The 14,169-nt window shown below is 33.8% G+C and overlaps 4 protein-coding genes across 4 annotated transcripts; 3 read left to right on the top strand and 1 right to left on the bottom strand.

The window, feature by feature from the left end:
• The first annotated feature begins 88 nt into the window (after positions 1–88).
• On the top strand, positions 89–8,063 carry LOC149724723 (von Willebrand factor A domain-containing protein 3B-like). Its single transcript, XM_089892082.1, has 13 exons — positions 89–285; positions 427–484; positions 692–821; positions 1,248–1,393; positions 2,204–2,328; positions 2,746–2,860; positions 3,363–3,516; positions 4,081–4,164; positions 4,266–4,402; positions 4,661–4,707; positions 4,800–4,885; positions 5,123–5,212; positions 5,650–8,063. Exons 1-13 carry the CDS (start codon positions 270–272, stop codon positions 5,680–5,682), a joined length of 1,221 nt encoding a protein of 406 aa, XP_089748208.1. The 5' UTR covers positions 89–269; the 3' UTR covers positions 5,683–8,063.
• Positions 7,210–8,888, bottom strand: LOC149724722 (uncharacterized). Its single transcript, XM_089892093.1, has 3 exons — positions 8,663–8,888; positions 8,291–8,569; positions 7,210–7,949 (listed from the first exon to the last, which is right to left on the bottom strand). The coding sequence occupies exons 1-3, from the start codon at positions 8,727–8,729 to the stop codon at positions 7,210–7,212; spliced, it is 1,086 nt and encodes a 361-aa protein (XP_089748219.1). The 5' UTR covers positions 8,730–8,888.
• Positions 8,889–10,270: 1,382 nt separating this feature from the next.
• On the top strand, positions 10,271–11,630 carry LOC149724721 (cyclin-C-like). The gene has a single exon (XM_089892106.1). The coding sequence runs from the start codon at positions 10,519–10,521 to the stop codon at positions 11,389–11,391; it is 873 nt and encodes a 290-aa protein (XP_089748232.1). The 5' UTR covers positions 10,271–10,518; the 3' UTR covers positions 11,392–11,630.
• Positions 11,566–14,116, top strand: LOC149724720 (phosducin-like protein 3). Its single transcript, XM_089892116.1, has 6 exons — positions 11,566–11,704; positions 11,867–11,972; positions 12,206–12,287; positions 12,525–12,668; positions 13,094–13,302; positions 13,657–14,116. The coding sequence occupies exons 1-6, from the start codon at positions 11,699–11,701 to the stop codon at positions 13,791–13,793; spliced, it is 684 nt and encodes a 227-aa protein (XP_089748242.1). The 5' UTR covers positions 11,566–11,698; the 3' UTR covers positions 13,794–14,116.
• Positions 14,117–14,169: the final 53 nt, after the last annotated feature.

Genomic DNA, 14,169 nt, shown 5'->3' with positions numbered 1-14,169 from the left:
TTTACACATACAATATTTGTTGTTTACCTTCCAATTTATCATGCACGATGTGAAATTAAGCAAATTCCAATCAGTTGAAATTAAAGCTTGAACACAAAGCTTTGTTACATCATATATAAAAGAATAGGAGTAACAAAGGGCTTTGTTTGGCTAAACCATTGTGAGCAAGAAAAGAAAATTTGTTTTCATAATAAAAGGTTGAAAGTTACATAGCTGGCTTAAGCTGTGAGCAGCAAATGGTAAAGACAGTGTAAAGAGAACTTCGCAAAATGTTTCATATTTCAGGTAAGCTAAATTTATTTTTCCGTTTTTTTATATGTTTTTATCTACTTTTCGATTGTAGGCAAGTAATAAATGTTATATATTATATAAATAAGTTGTACAATTTAAACAATAACAGTTCCTACCAGTTTGTAATCTTTGCAGGTATTTCACCATTGCAACAAACCAGTTCATTCAAGAAATCTAAAAGTAAACCTGACAAGTAAGCAATATAATACCAAATTTAATATAATTATAATAATTTTATTTGTCTCTTCAATTACGGTAGGGAAGATTTAGAAATATTTAAAACAAAAACTCAGGATATAGCGACAAAACAACAGTTGTTAAAACAATATTATGTTAAGATAACACAGTGACAAATTATACTAACAAATATTATGTTAAGATAACACAGTACTTTTAACAGATGTCTTAGAACTCGAAACACTGTATGGTTGAAGAAAAATGGATTAAAAGCAAGAAAATTGACAATAATAGATGTTGTTGCTCCTTCTGTGTTACAAATAACAACAGAAGATGCGGAAAGCACACCAGAGGTGTATTATATATATATATATATATTATTCATTTTCTTAATTTTTTTTGTGAGTAATTGTATCTACTAAAATTAAAACTATGCGTCACAGTTGTTAAGATACTCTGCATTGTGGTAAAAATGATTGTAACTTGGTTTATCCCTACATAGCAGAAACGACAGTCCTTGCAACATGAGTATTATGTTTCATACAACTCGTGCAAGGACTATTAAAAGTTTTAACTAGGATTTTTAGACTAATGTATAAATAAGTGACATTTAAATAGGTGACAGTAAAACGTTTTAACAAGGACTTACTTAAAGTTTCAACTAGGACTTACACTTTCCTAGGATTTTTTACACACTAATATATAAGTAAGTGACATTTATATTAATATATAATTAAGTGCCTTTCATAGGAGAAATTATTCATGTCAATTGATTGCAGTCTGAACCTACTACATGTGACATACAGTTAATGACAGCTGTCAATCTTCCATCTTATGATGAAAAGTTAAGATCTGCTATAGATGAATATGAAGAGAGACTCGATTTAATTGTTTGGAAAAGTTTGTCTCGTAAAGAACAAAGAAGGTAAGTAACATTTCTATTTAAATATTATTCTGCTACTACTATAAGTATAAGTGTTTTACATTTGCGGTGCCCCGATGAAGTATTTTTAATTTTCTTAGTATGTTTTATTTATTTGGGCAGACTAGTACTAGCGTTTTATACAATTTTTACTTTGTATTAAATATTATTGTTTTACATAACTATGTTACAAAACTACAGAAACATAATACTATGGTTATCAATAAAACAAGATAATTTGAAACATGATAATAAGATAATGTGATGTCAAAAACTTGATTATATTGTATTTAAGTTTTTCTTCTAATGTATTATAACAGTGACAATGTCCCTCAAGGTATTCTGCCTATCTCCAGAACCATTTAAATGTTTAGGATTTGTTTCTATTCATTTTAATATAGTGTAGCGGTTGATGTGGGAAAGCAGTAGATTAATCTTTAATTTAATGTCATTACAAAATATACTGAAGTCTCAAGATCGAGTGTGTGCAACTAACGTCCTTCTAATAACCGTTTTTCCGTGTACAACATTCTGGCAATCGTATAAATTTTACGTCTTCTTTGTGTAGGCTCAAAAGGAGACAACTTCAGTATATTTTGTAATGACATTAAATTAAAGATTAATCTACTGCTTTCCCACATCAACCGCTACAATAGTTTGTTTGTGCATATTGTTCAAAATCTATGTGCACAAGATTTTTGTATTTAAACTTAGCTAATCCTCTCTAAAGTAAGATATGCAAAGTAGCTTCTGCTTACCGTTGTTCAAAATTTTGCATTTCATGCTGAGATTTTTAACCAATTTTATTTCTAGATTCAGGAGTTCGGAACCAGTTTCGTATTTAAACAATATAGGAAGTGTACATGAAGCATTTGACAGACTGGGTTGGCCAGTTGAACATAAAGAACTCAACGCATTGGTGAAAGAAATTGATCTAGGTGAAACAAATACAACAGTGTTTTGGTTTAATGATAACGCCATCAAGTGATTGTAACTTGTTAATGTGCAACACTGATCGCATTGTGTATGAAATTATGACAATATCTGATTATTCTAAAAATACTGTAACAGAATAAGTGTGTTAATTCACAATAAACCTTTTAAATCTGTATTCATCGGCAGTGATCGATACTAAGCGTATTGGAATACTATAAATATCTTCTAAAATACAAACATTGTGGCAGAATAGTGTTTTTTAAGGACAGGGTGCTGAGTATACGACAATTTATTTTCCGCTAATTCCATTCTCTTTGGTGTTTTAATTAGTCTAATTGTTGTTACTGTTTTTAAAAATGTAATCAAAACCTATATCCTTTTCCCAAACCAGTTGGTCTTTTACAATAATTCCTTTACAGGTGAAAGGTATTTACTTCAGTCTAACGCAATACAAACTGCAGCTAAGAAATTAACAACAAAGTGTGGGAAACAGAAGAAAGAGACAAGGGAACATATCCACAACTTTGTTGCACGGTATTATTTTAACACCTAATCAAATAAAAAAAAATTGTTTAGACAATATGCTCAGATTTGATGAATTGATTTCAACACCTAATCAAATGGTTTATTTTAACGCTTAATCAAGTAAAATGTTTTATTGGACCAATATTTCACATCATATTTAATAGATTTTGATTGCCCTTATTTTTTGAGGAAAAATCATAAAACACAATTTGATCTGCAGAGCAGTGTAATGTTTTTTAAACATTTTTGAATCATATATAACCTTTACACACCATCTTTTAAACAATTTTTTAATCCTTGGGTTAAAAAAATTGGACAACTTTTACAATACCCTGGTTTAAAAATTGAAATCTTTAGGAAATTAAGTGTACACAAAGTAGCATACTTGGTGACTCGTAAGCTGGCATGAGGTGTATGAAACACATTTGTTTTATAACGACTGTCGTTGTCCGGCCACACGAGGATAAAGTAAGTTACATTCATGCATTTAAAATTTTACCAACTTTTTTAGTGACGAAAATGATGGGTTCTACTACAGTGCAAAGATAAAGAAGCAAATTGATGAAAATAACTGCCTGGTTTCGTTTAAGCATGGCGGAAAATCTCTTGTTCATACAAGAAATATCTTTCCAAAGCAGATGGAAAATAATTTCAAACAATTAAAGGTATTCTATTTTATTTTATTCTTTGAGCGTGAGGTCCTCGTAAAGGGCCTGGGGTTTAGGTAAAGTTTGACTACAAATAAACAGTATCTGTGCAAAGTAACTAAATCAGACATTTAATGAATAATTTTATAAACTACACACATGAACCCATGATAACTGTGATATGTACCATGAATCTGGCCCTGGTCCAGCACTCATATTATTGGACAATTAGTGTTGCTTCCTAAAAATACACCATGTGTGAATGAATAAATGTAACTTGCTTTATCCTCGCGTGACCGAAAACAACGGTCGTTAAACACGGATGTTCTGTTTCATACACTTCGTGCCAGCTTACGAGTTACTATGTATGTAACTTTGTGTGTATTTTTTATGTGTGGCTGATAATTTGAACAACTCGTTAAGTGCAACTAATTACACAGCCAATAATTCCCAACTAATAAAGTACTAAAGAGATATATATTTCCTCAGTAACTAGCACCATCAGTCTTTGTTCGAACATAAAGTTATAACTAATCAGCTATGTATTAGAAATAAAATTTTAATCACATTTTGCTTGTGTAGTATGATGATCATGTTCTGGCATATCAAGAAGTTTCAAAAAGATTTGAACCTGCTGTTATTGTCAATACACCGGGTAAACAACAGGTAAGCAGCCATCTTTTATATAATACTGTGGGTAAAGATTATACATCTTTAGCACATACTATCTTAATATCCTAATCTTTTATTTATTTTTCTTACAACAGAAACAAAAATACGCAGTTGTGTTTTACAACGGCAGAAAAACAATTCTCGCTTGTAGAATGCTAGTGAAGATAAGTAGAATGCAATATCACTTTGCAGTGCAGTACATTAAAGAATTATCTCATTGCAACAAATCTAGGTAAGTAAGTTTACGGTTTCTATTTGACGAGAGCTGGAATTCGGTGGCTGAATCACTTGATTGTAAACAAAATGTATATCAAACGCTTTCTAATATAAAAAAGTGTAAAAAACACTTTGTAATGTAAAACAATAAAAGTCACCAGTTTTAATACTTCTATAGATTCTCTACCTAACAGTATTTTTCAATCTAGTGGACACTTAATGAGTTTTCCAGGCTGTCAGTGTCAGTTGTGTATTAATACATTTATCATTTCAGTAAAACACAAGGAATAGTTTTGCCAGAAGGATTTAACCAAAAACCAGGTATGATTTTCCAAGTTTAGAAACTGAAATATTGCAAATGTAACATGTTTGTATGAACAGCTGTATATCTTCTATTGTTTAACTTGTGACAGACTCGGTAAGTGACTTGTGTGTGGCAATACAACATCTACAATCAAGTTTAGAAAACAACGGAAATGAACAACAACAACAACAGCAAGTAAATTATCTTATTAAATTAATAAATGTAACTTACTTAACCTCGCATGGCCAGAGAACGACAACCGTTCTGGTTTATACACCTGTAGTTTTATAAACGATTTTTGTTTTATTAAGGGCATACAATTTGGTAGCAACATCAAGCCTTGAACTCAGCTTGTTTTGGTTCTGAGATAATTGCCTAAACCAAGGTTCTGTGGTACAAGTGAATGCTTATTAATTGACCCTTTAATTACAGATGTTGGCGGAGCATTCAAAACATCTAGAAGACCTCAGAATAGATGTGAAAGAATTAACTACAAATCGAACACCAAAGACACCACAAAAAGTAACAACTGTTATTGATTACTTAAAATTAAACTTATTATTTTTTATAATTTAAAATGTAAATATTACCAACATTTGAATGAAAAGTAAGAAAAGTAGATTCTTTGTGGTATTTTGAATGTTAAGACGAATTATGACTGATTGGCACCAGGTTCAAAGCTCGATGATATCACTATGGTTACTACCCAATGGATACTAACAAGTTGTCTCAAGTATTAGCCATACAAGATAATTAAAACTAGTCACCCACAAAAAACAGAGGGAAATTTATAACTGTAAATGAAGCACAAAACCTAGTTTATAACAAAAAAACAAGGGGAACAAAAAAAACAGGGGAAAACTTATAACTGTAAATGAAATACAGAACCCAATTTATAACGACTTTTGTTGCGCAACCACAAGTTAACGATGTTGTTTTGTAAAACCTTTGTTTTGCAGGTTTATATTGAAGGAGCAAGCGTGAGTTACTAAAGCAGTGTTTCTGCATCGAATTGTTAGACAACAACCCAGCAAACACAAAATAATCATAACATTAACAAAGTTATAATTAAGCTGTAGTTTGGTTCCGATAGCCAAAAAAACGTTGTTGTAAAGTTCAGGTTATGACGTTTTGTTTAGACGGCTATATAACTGCGAAAAAGTTTAAAAAAATCAAGTGTAGCAAGTAAAATGATTACTGTTGCGTATGTTGTCTATAATTTATTAGGAAAATTAACCACATGACGTAAGGAGGTCAATGGATGCTGTATTGTGAGTAGGCGCCATACATTGGCACTGAACAGATATGGTGTACATAGGTGCTTTCTTAAAGGGTGTCGCAATGTGACAATTGTTACACAAAAGTGTATAAAACGCGTATGTGAATGAATGAATATAACTTACTTTATCCTCGCGTTGCCGAAAAACGACAGTCGTTATCACACGGATGTTCATACACCTCGCGCCAGCTTACGAGTTACCAAGTATGTTACTTTGTGGGTGACATAGATAATAATACCGGTTGTGTTACACTTATTAATCCTCTCCATTGTGTTATCTATGTTGCGACACTGCATCGCGCTGAGACGCGTATTTTTTGCGTCGTTTTATCCGCATGTGCTTACCAGTTACCACTCTATTTCACCTTTGTGTATGATTTTGTTTTTGATATGGCTTATAATTTGAACAACCCAATAGTGACCACTGGGTTCGAGCAATTGCCGTTAAGTGTCTTGTCCAAGGACACAAACGCCCACAATTGTAGCAACAACGAGCCTTGAACCCATTACCTATGGGTTAGAGGCAGGCGCGCAACCCAACTGGTTATAACCTACGACATTTTATTTTCGTCTGAGTAATTTGGCTTGTAATTGGATTTGGTTGCTCGAATACTTGTTATTGCCGCTCTTTTCCACCTGAGCTGTATATAAATTGCTGGTCGCAGATAGAACGTACAGAACCGTGCGTATTCTACAGGTTAAATTGTAGTTTTACTGAAAATGTTTTTGGTTTTGTCGAGCCAGAGCACAGATTCTTTAAATCCGTCACTGTTTCACGACTGTATAGAGTTGTTTATAATACACACAATGTTTTGTTTTTATTATACTTATTACTTATATTCCAATACAATATAAGTTCGAGGTTGTGTGAATTGTACGAATTGTTGAATGCAACTTCACATAAAGTGAAAGTCGACCGAACTGACATCCGGTAACGCAAAGTGCAAAACACGGTTTGGCCGGGCAGCTAATTTATCGACAGCGAAAACGTGAAATAAGTTAGGGGAAGATGGGACACTATTTCGTTATATCCCCATGACCAATTTAGTAGTAAACAAAGAACGTTAAAATAATAATAAAACCATATTTTCATGGATTCCATAGACCGCTGTTAACTGTTTAAAACGCGATCCGGATATTCGGTTCGACCCTACTATATACAAAACAATAAAAAATGCAACAATGTTTAATAGTCTAAACATTTTTCGAATGCTGTACTTAGAGGTATTGGTCAATATCATTACAGTGGGATCGGATCAGCTATGATTCCCCATTTCTCAATGAAGTGTAACTGATACTTCTTCATTTCGTAATCGGTTATAACTGTGCCTTTGAAAAGCACGAATTCACCAATCGCTCCTCGGAAGTTATGGTCGCCGTTTGGACCTATGTTACCCATTGCAAACCTTGTATCTGATGGACTTAATTCTGCTTGAAATCTTTGAAGTAACTTTCCATTGCACCATACACTACTAGCATCGACACCGCCATTTAAGTTCCATTGGACACTGATAACGTTCCAGATATTAAACGCTATTGGGTTTGCGTTAGTGGGGAAAGAAGAGATTGCGATATTTATATTGACAGTGCCTGCAACATACAGCTTGTCGCTTGTCAATAAAATTAACTTGTCCCAATCATTGTCATCTGCTCCGAACAGCCCATTAGATGTAGGCGAATTACTTATTAAAATATCGCGTCGGTAAACTATAAACACAGTAACCAGGTCGTTTTCTCCATTTTTAGGATTCAGATCCAGGCTGGTAATCAGATTGTTGAAGTTTTTATCAAACACCAAAAACCTGTGACCATTTTGTTTTTCTTGTGACAGACGTGGTTGAAATAGTGAGTTGTTTTGTAATGCTGGCAACGGGGATAAACCTTCACCATAAACCGCTGATACATTTGATGTTCCTGAAATTTTTACATCTGTGTCGTAGTCCACACGGTATTGCACTGTTGCGGTTGATGTTATGTAATCTGAAAAGTATCATGTGATAATCGTTGCCTCGCATGAAGTGAAATGTGAATAATTTATTTTGTATGGCAGGTTACACACCGGATATAATAAAGCACTGGAAAATGCTTGTGTTACTTGAGTGTAATGATTGTTTATTTTAATCGTTTGATTGCAAGAATTCTGTTTGACTGTCTTGATAGCTCTTGCCGACTGTATTATCATACATCAAGTAAGTTGCAAAGTACGCTGGTATAGGACTTAGAGAAGCAAATTGCAAAATAGGCCGCATGGTAACCATTTGACCAGAAGATTGCAAAATAGGCTGGCAGCTATTATTAGCTCACACACACTTTATTGTCACCTGATACATGGTAGATGGCCCACTGCACAGTGAAGAGCATTTCCCCCCACCCTGAATCTTGATCAATTCGTTCAAGTTCCAACACAGCGTTATAGAAATTGATTTGGACAACAGTAACGTTAAACTTCTTATACCCCGTGTTATATTTAGGTTGCGCTGTGGCCTTAATATGATAAGGTTTCCAATTCAAACACACTTTGTAGTTAATTGTTAGGTTTTGCTTCCTTGTTGTTGAATGAATTGTCACATCAGAAGAACGTTGAATAGTAGTTGAATATCCTGGGGGAAACATTTTGTTCTATAGTTTAGTTCCAGCTTCATTTTTTTATATACAATAATGGTATGGTAAAACTATCGAAGTTTTACACTTACTGTTTTGCTGAAACGATCCTACAGGCCAAAGAATAAGAACCATAAAGAACAGCCAAAACATCGTCATACTTGGAATAGATCGACACTTTCGTTTTCTATACTAGCTTTCAAATCAGCGGTACCATTTGTAACGCTATATTTAACGACAGTGCTACAGAGAAGTTTAATAACAATTGTTACAAGTAAAATGTTTAACAAGTTACATATTTTTGTCTATAAATTAACCGGTAAATAAATAATTATTCGTACATTCGTTTCCCCACAATCGAATTGTAGGGGAAGTTATAGTTTTATATCTGAAAATGTTAGAACAAATTGTGATTGAATGTATTTATTTATCCTCGCGTGATTGTCAACGACACCGGGTGTTCTGTTTCATAAAGCCCGCGCCCGCTTAAGTTAGAACCCATGTAATACTGTGTTTAACTATTTTGGCTGATTTTAATTTTGTTGTTGTGGTTTTAACGATTCATAAGTGACTAGAGGTAGGTGTGCTGATTACTTTACCAAGTCGTCGGACGATCTAAATATAAACGACGCTCTCTGTGTGTGTTTAAATACCGGTAAATTCGAGGACGAGGGTATATGTACGTCATCATAATGATTGTTTGCCGACGAGGTCATATACGTCATCATAATTTTATCTTTAATTCTGATTTGAGCCAAACGCCGAAACATATTCACAAATATGGTAATGTTATTTTATTTAGCTACGTTGGTTCATTAGTAGCGATTGCTGCATTTCAGCTGATAATCTACCAAAATTTAAAATGTAACAAATAATCGTGCTTGATTTTGCTCGCCATTTCATCACCTTCGTCATCCAGCATGTTGTTCAAAAAATCGTTTCTGAAATGTAGAACACAGATGGCTTAAGTTAGATATTAGAAACTTAAACAATGCATGCAAAGTCACACTTATACATCGCTTCCAAATTCCTTACTTCTTTTCGTCATAATAACGATAGCCGTAACTCTCTCCCAGCTGAGCGAAGCAGACGAGCCCAATAAGCAGAATGGTAAGAAGTCATCGATCCATCTTCTATAGTTGTTTATCAACTTGTGAAGTTTCAGCAAGATACACGCCTTTTATATTCTCCTGCATAGCAGTAACTTCCTCGCTGGTAAGGAGTACAATCTCCAGGGAACCCCGATAAGGTTTATAAAACAAGAATATTGTGGACATAGTGGACATAGCGGACATAGTGGACATAGTGGACATAGTGGACATAGTGGACATAGTGGACATAGTGGACATAGTGGACATAGTGGACATAGTGGACATAGTGGACATAGTGAATTAGCGGACATAGCGGACATAGCGGACATAGTGGACATAGCGGACATAGCGGACATAGTGGACATAGCGGACATAGTGAATTAGCGGACATAGCGGACATAGCGGACATAGCGGACATAGCGGACATAGTGAATTAGTGTTGCTATAATGCTATATATGGTACGTGTAACGTGTCCATTCATTAGACCACAGCCCTTAGCAGATATCCAAGGTCCTGTCAGCGGCTGAACGCGATGTCATCACGTCACTTTAGGCGTCGAGTTGCAACAAAGCTTTATTTGTGGTATATTTTGCGGATTTTAATATTACCTAGTTACCAAAAAATGTATTTTGCATATACCCTGTGTTATTTTGGACGCAAAACGGCGGCCAATTTGCCTTTTATGTACAACAGGTTTTCTATATCTTTGGTGTGGCAGCACTGTACTTAGATTTTAGACAGAATCACAGCGATGTCTCTCAGCTGTCGCAGTCTGTGAACAGATGCTGTTATAACAGTTTCTGAAAGTTGTTAAACATTTGTTTCTTCGTTGTTTTCTCTTTCCCGCTACGTTAAGATGGCTGGAAATTTCTGGCAGAGCTCGCATTGCAAGCAATGGATTTTGAGTCCGGAATTTTTGGTGCGAGAAAGAGAATTGGATCTTCAAGTAATGGGCGAGGTTGATTATCAAAAACTTATGATGTTTTTTGCGAACGTAATTCAGTCAATAGGAGAACAGTTAAAGCTGCGACAGCAAGTTATTGCCACAGCAACAGTATATTTTAAAAGGTTCTACTCTAAGCATTCACTAAATAGTTGTGACCCTCTTCTATTGGCACCAACTTGTATATTTTTATCATCAAAAGTTGAGGAGTTTGGTGTGATTTCAAATTCTCGATTAATAAGTGTTGTTACAACAGTTATTAAAAGTAAATACTCTTACGCCTTTCCCAATGAGTTCAATTACCGCATACATCATGTGTGGGAATGCGAGTTCTACCTTCTTGAGTTAATGGATTGTTGCTTAGTTGTGTTTCACCCCTATCGGCCATTGGTGCAGTATGTTAATGCCTTGGGCATGGCAGATGCACTTTTACCAATTGCCTGGCGCATTGCAAATGATAGCTTAAGAACTGATGTTATATTACTGTACCCACCCTTCCAAATTGCTCTAGCTTGCTTACACATGGCTTGTGTTGTCCAGAACCAGGAAGCAGCCACCTTTCAATGGTTTGCCGATTTAAATGTCGACATGGAGAAAATTATAGAAATAACAAACTTAATTTTAAAGTTATATGAACTCTGGAAAGCATTTGATGAAAAATCAGAAATTCCTGGACTCTTAAAAAAGATGCCAAAAGTTTTATTATCACAGCAACGAGATGGAAAAAATGATTCAAATTCGGGAAGAAATAACGTTTCTGTTAAAGACCAAAATAAACACATCTAAAAAACTAAGTGAAATTCAAAGTATTTTAAGCAAATTCATTTTTACCTTCCTTTATTTTTGCAGTTGCTGTGTAAAACATTAAAATTTTGTTAATTAGTTATTAATATTAAATGTAAAAACTACCATTTTTTAAAATCTTTTCACTGCCTTTACTCGTCAAAATGCGCATTTATAAAGATATGTATAATTATTCTTGTTGGTTGTAAATCAAATTACTAATTTTATGTATTGTTTACTAGCTGTATAGGATTAATAGTTGAAACAGACTCTGTTACCTGTTTATTCATTGACAAACAAGACCTTAAACATGCAGGTAAAGTAAAACTAATGTTTTATAGCTCTAGACTAGTGATTTTCAACTGTTTTTCGGCGAAAAATATATACACTGATTGCTACAAAATTCCCTGCTAACAGTAATGAGTTTTTATTTAGTCTTCCAAAGTTTTTCCATTAAAAAAAATTATAACTTTTTTAGAATCCACATGAAGATACAGAATGGAATGATGCGTTAAGAAAACATGGGATTCTTCCCAAGAAGGAAGTAGTTGTTCAACCTCCTGAAGAAGATGAGTCCGAACCGAGTAAGTTTCCCATCTTTTGGATAAATGTAATTTATATATCTCTGTTATAACACAAGTGTTAATGTTTTATACATTTTGTGTTTGGTTACAAGTTACCACGTTGCACACGGCGCGGTTTAAAATACCTTTGGATAAAACTTTTTCCTATTTATTTTTCATAGGTTTTATTTTATAATTTTGTGTTTTGTTCCAAAATCGCACCATTGTGTATCTGATGTTTTCATTTCTTCCAGAACAAAATTATGATGACATGAGCTTGGATGAATTGGCCGAGTTTGAAGATGAAGAAGAGGAAAGGATCATGGACTTATACAGGTTGGTATGATTGTAATGTATCCATAACATAAGGATCTGGTGCCAAAATGTAACAGACAAAAATGGCAGCAGCATTGAGCCTTGAACCCTTAACCTTAGGGTTTGAGGCAGATATGCTAACCAATACTACAGCGCCAGTATTAAAATGAAATGTTTTCTAATTTCACATAATTGAAAAAAGGAAAAATCATATAGAATAGTTATAGTTAGTTATTAACCTAATAAAATTCCTTACAGGCAGAAGAGGTTAGCGGAGTTGAAAGCATTACAAATGAAATCAAAGTTTGGTGACGTTCGTGAAATATCTGCACAAGATTATGTACAAGAAGTCAACAAAGCTGGTGAAGACATATGGGTGGTACTGCATTTATACAAGCAAGGGTAAGACAACATGAATAAATAAATGTAATTTGTTTTATTCTTATGTAATGTGGCAACAACAGTCGTTATAACGGGTTTATGTTTCATACTGACATGAATGGTAGAAAACTTCCTAAAATAAATTATATATTTATTTATATATATATGTAATATATACTACAGTAGGGTGGGGGAAAATGTGACACCTATTCATTTTATTTTCTCTTTTAATTTAGTAGTAAACAAAGAACTTTCAAGAAAATCCAATAGACTGTTGTTTATTGTTTAAAACACAATCAGGATATTTGGATATTATGTGCTAAAGGTGCCCCATTTTCCCCCATAGCACTGTCTATACATAAATAAAAAATAACCAAATTTCTTTGTATATATATTTATATATTTATATTTTAATATATATATACAATTTTTAAATTTATTTACAGAATACCCCTATGCTCCCTAATCAACCAACATATTACGAGACTGGCTGCAAAGTTTCCTGAGGTCAAATTTTTAAAAAGTATTTCAACAACCTGTATCCCAAACTTCCCTGACAAGAATCTTCCAACTTTGTTTATTTATAAAAACGGAGATTTAGTTCATCAGTGGATTGGTGCTTTACATTTTGGCGGAATGAATCTAACACAAGACCGTAAGTTGTTTTGATTCTATTGTGTGGGTGAGGTCTCGCAGCATACTGCGCAAGGGGCCATTGGATTTATGCCATGGTTGTTCCATTGCTCCAGCATTGCACATTCTATTCTATATAGGTAAGGTCCTACAGTGAGACACTCCCATGAGTATTAAATTTGAGGCAGAATTGGCCTCACTCCCCCGGTGCTAGCGCACAGACCTCTCAGGTTTTGAACAAGCACATCACTTCCACGAAGGTTACTACTAAGGTTATTGAAAAAGAGAGAATGCCTAAATAATTTGACCTTGCTACCGTTGCGAAAATATATAAGTATCAAATTATATTTATTTGAACTGTTATTTTTTAATATAGAGCTGGAATGGAAATTTCACCAAGCCGATATTGTAAAGAGCAATCTTGAAAGCAACCCCACTTCTAAAGTATTTGATGTAATGTCTTCGTCCATACGATCTAGTAATAGAGACGGAGATAGCTCAGATGAAGAATGAAAACATTTTCCTGTAGTTTTAATCAATATTCAGTCAAAAATATACATTTTAATGCAGTATTTATCGTTGTTGGTAACATGTGTAAAAAAGACCCAATAATACATATACTGATTTTATCTTTTTAAACAAACAGGTAAATAATTGCATTCTATTTCTTGATAATCATGTTTTTTTAGTTTCTTTTTAAATTTAAATCTATAGTAGTTTTCAGTGATATCCAGAAATGATTTTCAATATAAAAAGTAAAGTTACCAGCATTGCTGCTTAGATTGTGTTGTTTCACACAGAATGTTTAATAAACAAAACATAAGCGTGAAAAAAAAGATTAATATAACTTGTTTTATTCTCGAATTGTGGAAAAACTGCAGTCGTTATA

The sequence above is a fragment of the Ciona robusta genome, chromosome 14, assembly GCF_009617815.1.
Source record: "Ciona robusta chromosome 14, ASM961781v2".
Lineage (NCBI taxonomy): Eukaryota > Metazoa > Chordata > Ascidiacea > Phlebobranchia > Cionidae > Ciona > Ciona robusta.
The sequence above is the reverse complement of the archived record's forward strand: the minus strand, read 5'-3'. Positions and strand labels throughout refer to the sequence as shown.